The 12,583-nt window shown below is 42.6% G+C and overlaps 1 protein-coding gene across 3 annotated transcripts in view; it reads right to left on the bottom strand.

Annotated features, from left to right (window-relative positions):
* PGAP2 (post-GPI attachment to proteins 2) overlaps positions 1–12,583 on the bottom strand; it is a 187,140-nt gene that overhangs the window by 27,687 nt on the left and 146,870 nt on the right. For all 3 annotated transcript variants that reach the window (XM_086933762.1, XM_086933764.1, XM_086933763.1), the window contains exon 5: positions 5,303–5,411. In XM_086933762.1, coding sequence (XP_086789888.1) covers positions 5,303–5,411 — 109 coding nt within the window. The remainder of the gene's footprint in view (positions 1–5,302; positions 5,412–12,583) is intronic.

Raw genomic sequence — 12,583 nt, 5'->3', positions numbered from 1 at the left:
CTTGGAGGAGAATGCTGCGCAGGCTTCGCAGTCCCTGGATTCGTGTTCAGGCGATAGACAGAGGTTGCACACCTCGTGTAGGTCCTTGTGTGGGAACTTAGCACCACACGTTGGACATTTTTTGAATGGAGTCCTTTCCATGGACTCCGGGCTTGACTGCGTCGAGAAGGGCCTCCTGTTCGTCGACGTAGATCCAAGTTCTTTCTCTTTGATTTTGAATTTGCAACGCGTCGGAATGGAAAAGAGACGCGTTCGATAACAATACCGTCGAATTGGAAAGGGAATACGCGCCGATAAATCACTTTTCTCTGAAGTTGATCTGGAGCGTCTCGATCCTCATCCGAACCCGATGGCGGAAAAAAACAATCTAAGGATGGAGCCGATGCCCATGCGCACTACCAACCAAAGGAGGAGTCACCAGGATACAAAAGACTCTCCACGAGAAAAACAAAGTGCAATCATCCGAGCCCAACACCAGATGGCGATCTATTCATAATGTACCATCTGCAGCCCATATGCCTCGAACTGGATGTTGCGTTGTAAAAGTTTTGTTATAAATGTAGTGCGTTGTAAGTGTTGTTTCACCAGACCAAGGCTGAGTTCCCTATTGTAGGGACTAATCTAAGGTGGCACGAGGAGCAAAAAACACAGGAGTTACAATGTGGCCTAGAGTAATTACTAGTGGCTGAGATTAACCCAAGTATTCTATCACTTTTTTGTATTCTTCGATGCATAATACTGTTATGGGGAGAAGTACAATGTGAATGCATACCTGCTAACCTACAAAATAACTTCACTGTGCGAGGAGGGAGCGGGGTCTGGTACCAATAGCTATCTATGAGACAATCCGAATCCCAACCCCCTCTAAAAAAAATGTTTACAACCCAAAAAAACATGATCATTGACCCAGTCACCAATGTCCTGGGATGTTTTCACACCTTTTAATGGACATCGGTTGCTTACAGCCTCTAAAAACGGTCTGGAAATCCATAGTTTACAATGTTTTTCAGCTCGTCTTCTCTGCCACCGTGTGATTTCGGGTCCTCACCAGGTGACCGTGTGGCGGGAGCCGAAATCGTGACACACAGTGGCACCACATGAGTTGGGAGGTATGTAAATGACTCTCGAACAGATATAAGCGGGCTGACCCAATAACCTTCTACGTATGAATATGTATATGTGTAGATTTCTTTTCTTACAAGGGGGTGGCCGATAGCTATGCCTGCAGGCCTTCCAAATGAAATCCATCAAGGATTATCACAGTGCGAATACTGTACCTCCAGGGTTTGTCAAAGGAAGGACCCAACAGCAAAATCCTTGCTTTCTACAGCAATCCGTGAGATTCCATCAAACAATGCACCGTTTAGAAGGCGTGAACACAGCGTAATTTCGAAGCACCCTTAAAAGCCTATTGGCTTTAACAAGTGCTTTTCACAATAAATAGTTGATGCCTACTGTTTTTATTGTTACTTCTCATAACCAACAGATCAGGCCGACAGTCTAGAGCAATGACTTGTCACCTTAACCAAGTAATTCCAACAATGTCGAGCCCTAGTTTGTCCACAAAGCAGAAAGTGCAACACAGGCACTCTTTAAGTGGAAGCACACTGATTCTGCCAAATCAAAGTCTGTACTTCAAGTTATAAATACGTGGACTCTTTTTCTGTTGATCACAAACTCCGCGAAATCTGCCTTGTCATGGGAGACATAAAATGGAGAAATAAGCAATAATCTATCCACCCGTCAAGGGCTGTCTCAGCACGCCTTTGAGTCACACTCTGCTCCTGTGATATTTATAGCCTGGTGACGAAGATAACACCGTGCTAATAGTAATGCAAAAACAGAATTTATCATTAATTCCCTGATAGGAATCAAAATGGCTGCCAGCAGGAGCTTCCACGTCATCGGGTTGCATCATTATTGATTAGTTGGGGGAATGTTACTATTTTCAGCTCCATATCAGAGAGGCGGAGACCTGGGTCGTGGCAGGTCACTGGACCCAGCCACAAAGCTCCGCCTCCAAGCACATTCCACATAACAATGGCGAAGCGCGCATTCACTGGAATTGCGCTTACCGCATATCTGGTTTCAAATCATTTCTTTTCAACCAAAAACCACATCAGTAGCAGCGATGGCGTGAAACTCAGTATAAAGAACACATCAGCCTAGAGGGGGACATTGGTGAACTCACCTTTCCTGGTTCTCATAGCAGTACAGTGCTGTTGGGTGTGTAATGGCTGCCATGGGTGGTTGGCATTGGATGCAAAAATGAACTTTGGAATCTTGATGTGCTTTAAACACAACACATTCGAACACCTGTGTGCTTTGCTCTTGTGTGAAAAGTGATTGGACACCTGGACTCAGGACAAAGGAGCGCAGTAATCACCTTAAGGCGGTAACGCTTCCTTATACCGGTTAACTTTGCCATTCTCACACGATATTTACCTCAGATAAAGGTGCCATAAATCAGGATTTGGCTCTGTGTTTTCTAAGGGCATGTTACGCAATATTCAATTTTTCCAACACATGTAACTCATTGCAAAAGGTAAGTGGTGTTCTAACTACATTTCAAACTGGATCTTTCCAACAAATTGCCACCAAGCTAAATATTATACTCCAGACAGCATATATGGGCTCCTGGTGTGCATGCACGTGGCAGCCTTTTTTGTTGGCCGGCTGATCAACAGCATAGCACCTAGCCAATGACCCAGTGTCTACTGCCCGGGCACCATCACAGCCATTTCCAGCTGGTCGAACATGGAAAGGGCAGTGGGAGATAGGGTTCCAAGTGCACTGTACCATTTTTAGGCACATGGGAAACACCTTTTAGATAAAAGGGATAGGCAACCGCTGATTAAAAAGGAGGCCTTTAATGGTTTACTGAAGGCAAATGGACTACAGACGGAAAATAAATCAATCTTGTAAGGTATTTAAATTTAGGCCAAAGGCAACAAATGGTCCTGGGCCCTTCACATACATCCGTAAAAAAAATATTGTCCAGAAATTTACATTTTTAATTTGTGTTTTTATATCATTAGAGAAGTCATTCAGCTTGGGTAGAACCAAAGTTGGTATTAGGGCACTGTATAAAAATGGCACTGACAAAGCCAATAGGTACAGTCTTTTGACCTATTGGCTTTGCTAATACTGTGCAGCACCAGTAAAAATAAAGGGCTTTTTGCTGATGCTGTGCAGTGTCGTCAAAAAAGAAGAAAAAAAAAAGACAAAAAAGAAAAGGCGCAATAGCATGGTCCATGCTGGTGGCTGCTAAATTCTGTAGGCATGCTCATGAGTGATGAAACAATTTGTCTCTTAATTGCCGATCCATGATGGCAGATGCCACTTGGATTGGTATATATAACAAGCATTTGCAATGCAATAGGTCTCGCATTTACGCGAGTTTGAGCTATTGACATTGCAAATAACAATTCCTTTTATTTTTAAAATATAAATAAATGGCATTGTCATTTACAATGCCAATAGCTTAAACTCGCATACATGCGAGACCTGTTGCATTGCAAATGCCTGTTGATCTTGTGAGCTTGTCTACATCCTTTGCTTAATTTGGAGTAATGGATGCAGGTTTGGGCCTGCAGGCCTTTTTTGTGGGCCGGGATTTATGTTTAATCTGCAAACTTTCACCCCAAAACAGAGCGAGAAAGGAAGCAGGCGGGGAGAGAAAAACTGTGAAAATGGAAAAAACTGGTGTAAAAGAAAGAACAAGAGTGAAACAAAGGTGCCTGGATTGCTGGTGGTGGATGAGGCATTACAAAGACTCAGTATTCAACAACCTCACTGTTTGGCAGTGACACCGGCGGGCAGCTATTCTTCCACAAATTCTGCACTGTTTAGATCAAAAAGAAGTATATCCTGGTAGCTTCTTGCATACACTTGACATCCATGTGCCCTGCTCCCTTTGTATTGTCAATTAAAATGTGGTATGGTGCGGGTAATTCGGAAGTGCAATAGATTTGACTTGGGTGACTCCTAGTGGTGGAAGTCTAACTAAAAGAATGACTGCTTTATGAAAAGCACAAAGAAACGAAAAAATCACCCACATTGTTAACCTGTTCCCCTTCGTTGGCAAGAGACAGTTAAAACGCTTCATAGCCAGTTATCACGTGTCATAGTTCCCCAAAGTGTCTTATCAGGGATGACAACTTTTAATTGAAGTACAGCACTTCTGCGGACTATGGAAACTTGAGAGGAGAGTGGGCAAGGAGAAAGAGAAAGGCAGTTGGAGAATCTGAGGAGAGCCCTGAAGTGGTGCGTGCGTGCACACGCACAGACTTCACTTTTCAAGCACTGCACTCGTGCTTGTGGCGCGTCGCTGCTCGCTCCCGCAAGGTGGATGCCGCTACAAGCACGAGTGCAGTGCTTGAAAAGTGAAGACCGATGGCTAAAGGCCCTCCTAAGCAGCGCATGCGTGCTGCGTAGGCAAGACCTAAAAATTACATGTTGCTTGTATGAAAGCGCTCTTTAGAACGTGGAGCTGCCCAGCAGAAAACAGTGGCTGCTGGTTCAATCAACAAATTAAAATATTTTATGTATTTTATGTAAACGATGGCGAGAGATGAAGGGGCAACAGGGATTGGGAAATAAATTTAAAAAGCAGGTAGGGAAAAACAGAGCGTGTGGAGGGTTAGTCAAGAACAGTAGAGGGAAAGATTGGTTTGAGTTCTAGTCTGGACAGCCAAGAAGTTAAATTGTTTATTGCAGTTTCGGTGAATGAATGGTTTAATGCATCGTAGGTTTTGAATCTCAGTCTTTGAAGATATCGAGAACTCGTCGTTCACCACAAATGGCAAATAGGTTGGGTGCATGCAGTGCTTTATTTACCTGGATAGTTTTACTGCTCGGCAGTCAATTCCACTGAAACTCGATGGTCTCATTTCAGTCTGAAGTGCCCACTAACCAACACAACTAAACCCTGGGCATAATCATAACACAACCTAGCAAAGCCCTCAAGGAAATAGAGCATGCTGTGAGCATCTGGAATAAACTATCTTTTCACCCCAAGAATAAGTGTTCCTCCCCAAAGCAAATAGACATTCAAACAGCATGTGATGTTTTGGTGCCACAAATACAACCCCTCTGTGACTGCTGAGCTGACAACATACGCATGCACATTCCCTATACAGTTCTAGAATACAAAAGTTCTTAACTTCTTGGAAGCTTTTAATAAAGTACAGCTCTTACCTAAGTGGATGAGCTTATTCATGTGCAAGTTACATTAGTACCAACTTATCACTACCAAAGGAGGACAACAGAGCCACCTCAGCTCAGAGTTAGATGAAATTACCTCCAGGTTCGCAGTACATGTTGTGGCGAAAGTACACCAGGATGGAGATGCTGAAAGTCACTATGTTAAAGATGAAGAGACGCTTCTTCCAGCTGTAAGAGGTCCTCTCCTAAAATCAAAAACACAGAAGAGTCAGCCATGGGGAAGGGAAGAGAAGCCTGGGAGTCTGGTGCACCAACACTGAATCACAGCTTTACTTACAGACAGATGCCTACCACCAAGCACAGCCGCTACCACTGCTTAGAATCAGTCTTCTCGTACACACTTACAGTCCTACCTTACGAAATTAGGACCAGGGAGCCATCACTTTGCAGTATTGGCACAAAAAGTATGGAATGGTCCACCACTGAGCCGTGAGACGGTGGACTAAGAGATGTTTAAAAGTGGATTCTCTTCCAGTTTGTTTGTGGACCGATAACCTTCAATTAAGTCCAAGTTGGATAACAGCCTTACATAAACATCAGACACAAGGGACGAGTGAGAAACCTAGACGAAGGAGTAGTGAGGAAACAGTGCAAGATCATTGGAAGAACGTCAGGCATGAGGGCAGGAGAAAAGTGTTGAAGATGGGTTGGTTAGGAGAACAGCAGTCGCAATTCCCAAAGCACCTGAAAAACACCTGCCGAAAAAACTGAAACATACTGATGCAGGGATACTCCTGCATGTGGAGTAGATTTCGAACAGACATCTGCAAAGAATCCCAGGAGTATGCTAGGAAACCTACAACTGTCAAGCATTCCCAGGTACACCAATGCTCAAAATATTAACATTCTGAATTCCCACAAGGTTCATGTACATCAGGATTAGTAACTACCACCCACCCTATAGAGATCCACCTTCCTCGTAATGTTCATAACACCCCTAGCCTGCCTTAGAAACACAGTTGCTCGTAGAGCAAATTTTACAAGTCGCGATGTGGCTGATCATCCACTCCTGAAGGTGTCCCACTGAGAAAATCCATCCTAAACCTTGGACTGTGAGAACTCTGCCTTACTGGCTGATTTCTGCATTCGAGAGTACATCGAAGGGAGGGCGAATGCAACCAATAAGCACTTGTAGATCAAGCTGTGGAATTTACGTTCAGTTTTTGCACACTAAAGTAGCACCAGGGTGCAAACAAAGGTCTAGGAACTGGGCTCAGAGCAATTAGACTTTTAGCCTTTGAAGAAGAACTAGAAGAGAAAATGATGAGAAAAGATTGAAAAACATCACCCATGGAGCACAACCGAGAGTACGAAGTAGAGACGAGTTCTTGTGTAGTACTAAAGTGGCAGGAATCAGCAAATGAAAGAATGGAAGCTGGAAATTGAGATTTACTACACAAAAGAAGGAGGGAACTATAAATATGTAATAGCCTACTACATGAATGAGGAGATTTTGTGGCGCATTTGTAAGCCTGGAAAAAGCGTCCTTCGTGAGATCAGATATAAAACCAGGGCATCCAATGCCTTGTAGAGTAATCAGTGGCAGAACCGGAAGTCTGAATGATACCAGAAAAAATATCTAGAAAACTAAGGAAATTAATCTTTGTGATATTAGAATACCCAAAAAGTATAAAAACTGCCAGTTTTATATATTATATATATATATATATATATATATATATATATTCACTGAAAAAACCATAGGTTTCACACCAGTTATAGTTAGCTGGAAATTTTACTGACATAAAACCATTGAAATTCCCACGTTATAGTTAGTTGGACTCACTATAACTTGCGCGCCTGCAATGCACTGCTGATGACGTCACATATTACATCACTCATGACATGGTCAGTGACATCACTCATGACATCACTGATGGCACCATCCAGTGAATGTGTGTCTTTCTGAAAAATAAATATGTTTTATATATGTATATGTAAAGGTCGATGGAAGAATAAATGTTTTAATAAGTGTATAAATGGATGCTTTTTAAAAAAAAAATGGATTGGTTAACTGGCTTATTAAGTGTATCTTAGTGAATACATATATTAGCGAGTATTGTTTAAATATTTAAATGTTTGTATCAGTGTTTCACTTTGTGTATAAGTGGCTGCATGGGTTGGTGAGTAGTTACATGTGTGTGTATATGGGTTATTAGATTTTTTTTTAGTATCAGTATGAGTGTCTGTATGGTTTGGTGGGGGTATTACTTGGCACATAGATGCATCAATGACCGACTCACTGTTTGTATGTGTTTTGAAGACAGCATATGTGCAGGACTGTATGGGTGGATGAGTGTGTATATGTGTGTGTGTTAGCGAGTGAATGACTGTCTCACTAGTGTATTTATCAGTAACAACATATGTTTTAATCTAGTATATGTGAGTATTGATGTATATAAGTGAGTATATGTGAGAGTGAGAGATTGTAAGAGTTCCTGTTTAAATAAGTATGTGTTTCTATAAGTGATTGTTTATGAGAGTAAGTATGTGTAAGTTTCCTTAGAAGTAAGGTGGTAGTGTGTGTATAGTTGTATATGCAAATAAATGTATGTTCAATAGTTTATTTGCATGTGTGAATATGTGTGTGAGTAACTTTTGGATGACTGTCGGTGTGTAACAGGATGTATAGGTGTATCACTACATATGATGAATGAGCATATGTATGAGTGACTATATAGAACTGTTGGTAAATAAGTGGATGTGTATATAGATGGTGGAATTACTGAATTGGTTGTTGTAACTGGTATGGGTATCTCCATTTTTTTGAAAATCTTAATTTCTATTTTTGAATATGTGTTTCAAGGGTTACATTACACTGAAAGGAGGTCTGTCACAAGGATGGAGTCATCAGTGATGTCATGAGTGATGTCACTGACCATGTCATGAGTGATGTAATATGTGACGTCATCAGCAGTGCATTGCAGGCGCGCAAGTTATAGTGAGTCCAACTAACTATAACGTGGGAATTTCAATGGTTTTATGTCAGTAAAATTTCCAGCTAACTATAACCGTATGAAACCTATGGTTTTTTCAGTGAATTTCATAGGTTTCTTAAATGCTAATTCCTAACTATATATAGGCCCTCAAACCTATGTTTTTTTCAGTGAATTTCAAAGGTTTTTTAATAGCAAATGTCTATAGCTATGAAATTTAATATTTTTTATAATTAATCCTTTATTGTATATTTATGTAATACTATTTTTTTTATGTATATTGTTGATGTTTTGTTTTTTTTTTGCCCTGGAGCGCTCCCGGTGCGCGTACCGGTGAGGGCACCGGAAAGCGCAGTCTTCCGGCGCGCCCCGGTGCGCGTACCGGTGAGCGTCACGTTTGCGCTATTTCCGCAAACGAAAACATCAACGTGACATATCGCGTTGCCACGTCCGCGTGATACGCACGGCGTAAGCGCACCTGGAAGCACTCGAGCACATACGATCGCGCTACGTAAGCGGCCCGGGGGGCGCCCCGGGGCGCGTAGCGTAAGCGCGTCGGGTCTTGTGACCTGAAAATAACACTTTTCATTGGTTCAAGACAGTTTTGGTTTCCAAATGATGAAAGCCCGGGTCATGTGACCTGAAAATAACACTTTTCGTTGGTTCAGGACAGTTTTGTTTTCCAAATAATGAAAGCCCCCACCTTTTTTCCTCATTCTCACTTAGTACTTTGAGTGAGGAGGACCTGTTTGCAGACCTATTTGTACCTATTTGTACTGAGAAATGGCTACAGTAGCAGCAGCAGCAGGAGCATCTCAGCCACCACCACCACCACCACAAGGACCACCACAACACCACAGTAGTGGAGATGAAGAAGAGGAGGAGGAGGAGGAGGAGAGGCGCTACCTGCCAGAAGATACTACCCCCTACAAGCCAAAGGAGCACATTGGGAGTTTTTTTTAAATCCCTATAGGCCTCAAGAAAGTTAATGCGCCAAAGGTTACTTGTATGATCTGTGGCACTGCACTTTCCAGGGGGAACCCTACCAAAAAATATTCTTTTGGCAACAACACCATGATTCGCCACATGCAACGCCGGCACCCTAACAACTATAGTGCGGCAGAGAACTGACAAGAAACCCTCCCCATTCTTCTCCCAGCACCTCCCAAAGTACCCAACCCACTCCATCGGGACCAGAGACAAGGGAGATGGTCCCAAACATCCCAACCCAGTTTGGAAATTTCAAAATAGTTTGCATATTTTGTGGGCGTACAATTTGCTATGGTGAGCAAAGTGTTAAACTCCTCAACCGTGCTGGTGACAACCACAAGTGCCCAAAGAAACCTTAATTTTTTCCTGATTTTTTTGCTCCAGTTGAGCCGTTTACAATTCCCTGTTTTTTGTTTGTCCTCATAAAATGTCCCAAAAAAATATAAAATTGTTAACAAAATGTTCCAAAAAACAATAAAAAAATATAAACCAACAAAAAGAATAAAAAAAACAGTTCTTTTTAGAACTACCTCCAATTTATAAAAAAATGCTACATTTTTTAAAAAATCTGTCATTCTTTTTTCCCCATGGTACGCTCCCCGGTTCGCTCCCCGGTGCGCATACCGGGCGCTCCCCCGCGCAAATCGGGAAAAAAAAAATATTTTTTTTGCACCGCGGGGCCCTTTTATGTTCCCCACATCAAACCTAGGGGTTCAGGGGGGGGTCTACCCTGCCCCCTTTTGGTCATTTCCCCCTTTGTTTTTGCCACCTCTTGTGACTCGATCCTACCGAGACACAAGATGGCGGCCGCTCCGGACGTTTGGAATGTTGACAGACACCCGAGAGCCAATCAGCTTTCCGTTCGCTTACTCGCGTAGCGCGCTGGAGCGCGTACCGGGGCGCGCTTATAGATATATATATATTTTTTTGAACCTAAATTACTCAAAATCCACTGGAGCACATATCTTGAGACATAGCAAAGGCACATCGGGCTACCAGTCCCTACAATTTTGCCAAGTTTGGTGGAAAACCATTCAGCCGTTCGGGCTAAAAGTGAGTCCAACCGCCATATGGAAATTAACATGGGGAAAATACTTTTTGGGACCCCCCTTTTATCTCGGCCCCCGCTTGACGAATCCCCAAACTTTCAGGGAAGGAGCGAGGCAAATTTCAGGAAATTCAGGCAAATTGCTCAACCGGCGCCAAGTTATTCCCAATAGAATGTTGCGGATTCCCTATGGAAAACAATCCTAACTATAACTACCTACTGGCGACGGCCAGTAGGATATATATATATATATATATATACCTAATGGCGGTCGCCAGTAGGTATATATAGTTGGGACCTAGTTACCATAGGAAATTCCGAACATTCTATTGGGAATAACTTTGGCGCCGATTGAGGGATCTGCCTGTAAAAATGAAAGTTTTGGGGGGATTCGTCAAGCGGGGACCGAGAAAAAAGGGGGTCCCAAAACGTGTTTTCCCCATGTTAATTTCCATAAGGACATTCTGACAAGGCTACAGCTCGAATGGCTGAACGGAATTACACCAGATTTGGCAAAATGGTAGGGACTGGTATGCAGCAGTGCCTTTTGTATGTTTGGTGTAAATCCCTCCAGTAGTTTTTAAAAAAATTTAATGTGAAATGTAGCCCAATGCAATTTTCCATAGGACCTTTAGACACGGCAACAGCCCGAACGGCTGAATGGAATTACACCAAACTTGGCAAAATGGTAGGGACTGGTGTGCAGTAGTGCCTTTTGTATATTTGGTGAAAATCGCTCCAGTAGTTGTTGAGAAAATTGAAGTTTCCCAAATTATATATCTATAGGGGGGACACCGTGAGTGCAAGTAAGCTTACCGTACTCTGCACCTTCCAGAGTATGAGCTGCATGCTGATTGGCTGCCACTGTCTGTCAACACTCCAAAACAGAAATTGTTGGCAGCCATCTTGTGCCTCGGTAGACTGAGGCACAGGACAGCAGAAAAACAAATGTGTAGAACTCAAAGAGGGGGCAGGGTAGAAGCCCCCTGACCCCCTAGGCCTGCTCAGGGGTTCCCACAAGGTACTCTGTACGGTGCCCGTACCCCCGCTATTTTCCGAATTAAAAAAAAAAATAATTGGGCCTGGGGGGGCCTTGTGGGACCCCCTGAGCAGGCCTAGGGGGTCAGGGTGCTTCTACCCTGCCCCCTTTGCGTGTTGTGCACCTTTGTTTCACTGCTTTCTTGTGCCTTGGTTCTACCGAGGCACAAGATAGCTGCCAACACTTCCTGGTTTGGAGTGTTGACAGACAGTGGCAGCCAATCAGCATGCCTTTCACAGGAAATCAGCATGCTCACTGGCTGTCAACACTTCTAACCAGGAAGTGTTGGCATTCATCTTGTCCTAGGTAGACCGAGACACAAAAGAAGCAGAAAAACAAAAGTGTAGAATGCAAAAAGGGGGCAGGGTAGAAACACCCTGACCCCCTAGGGCTGCTCAGGTGGTCCCACAAGGATATTTACATATTTAAACGTTATCCGCTAATAGAATTAGCATTTAAAAAACCTTGCAAATTCACTGAAAAAACCATAGGTTTCAGGCCTTATATAGTTAGGAATTAGCATATAAAAAACCTTTGAAATTCACTGAAAAAAACATAGGTTTCAGGCCTTATAGGGTTAGGAATTAGCATTTAAAAAACCATTGAAATTGCTCCTATATAGTTAGTTGTACTAACTACATTTCGCGCACCCGCAATCCACTGCTGATGATGTCACATATTACATCATTCATGACATGGTCAGTGACATCACTGATGACATAATTCATGTGATAATATGATGCACCTCCTTACACTCTAATATAACCTTTGATACACCCAGTGTTAAATCCAGACTACCATTCTTGAAACCATTGACACATCAATACCAGTTACTACATACGCACTCACTGATTGCTAGGTTTACACACACATCCACTTATTCACCCATAGAATCACTCATACATACAGTCACTCATCAATACAACACTAACATATGCACTCATACCCCTATAGAGACACTCACACACTGCCACTCATCCATGGAGTTACTCACACACCTAGTCAGTCATGCAAAGAATCAATCACACTTCCATTTCCTCAACTATACAGTCATACACACAACACCTTACTTATTCAAACATATACTAACACATACTTACTCTCTTATACAATCACTGATACAAGTGCACAATAATCCATACAGCCACTCACACAATCACTGGCTCTCATGTATAGTTATTTATATATGCCAACTCTCACATGCAATGTGTTTTACATATATACTTACTTGGACATGTAGCACTGAGATATCCATTCACTCACCAACACACACATGCACACAGTCAACCGCCAATACACCTGTTTCCACATGCACTCTTGAACCAATACACCTAGTGAATCAGC

The sequence above is a fragment of the Lissotriton vulgaris genome, chromosome 8 (genome assembly GCF_964263255.1).
Source record: "Lissotriton vulgaris chromosome 8, aLisVul1.2, whole genome shotgun sequence".
Lineage (NCBI taxonomy): Eukaryota > Metazoa > Chordata > Amphibia > Caudata > Salamandridae > Lissotriton > Lissotriton vulgaris.
Note: the sequence above shows the minus strand (reverse complement) of the source record. Positions and strands in the feature narration are given on the sequence as shown.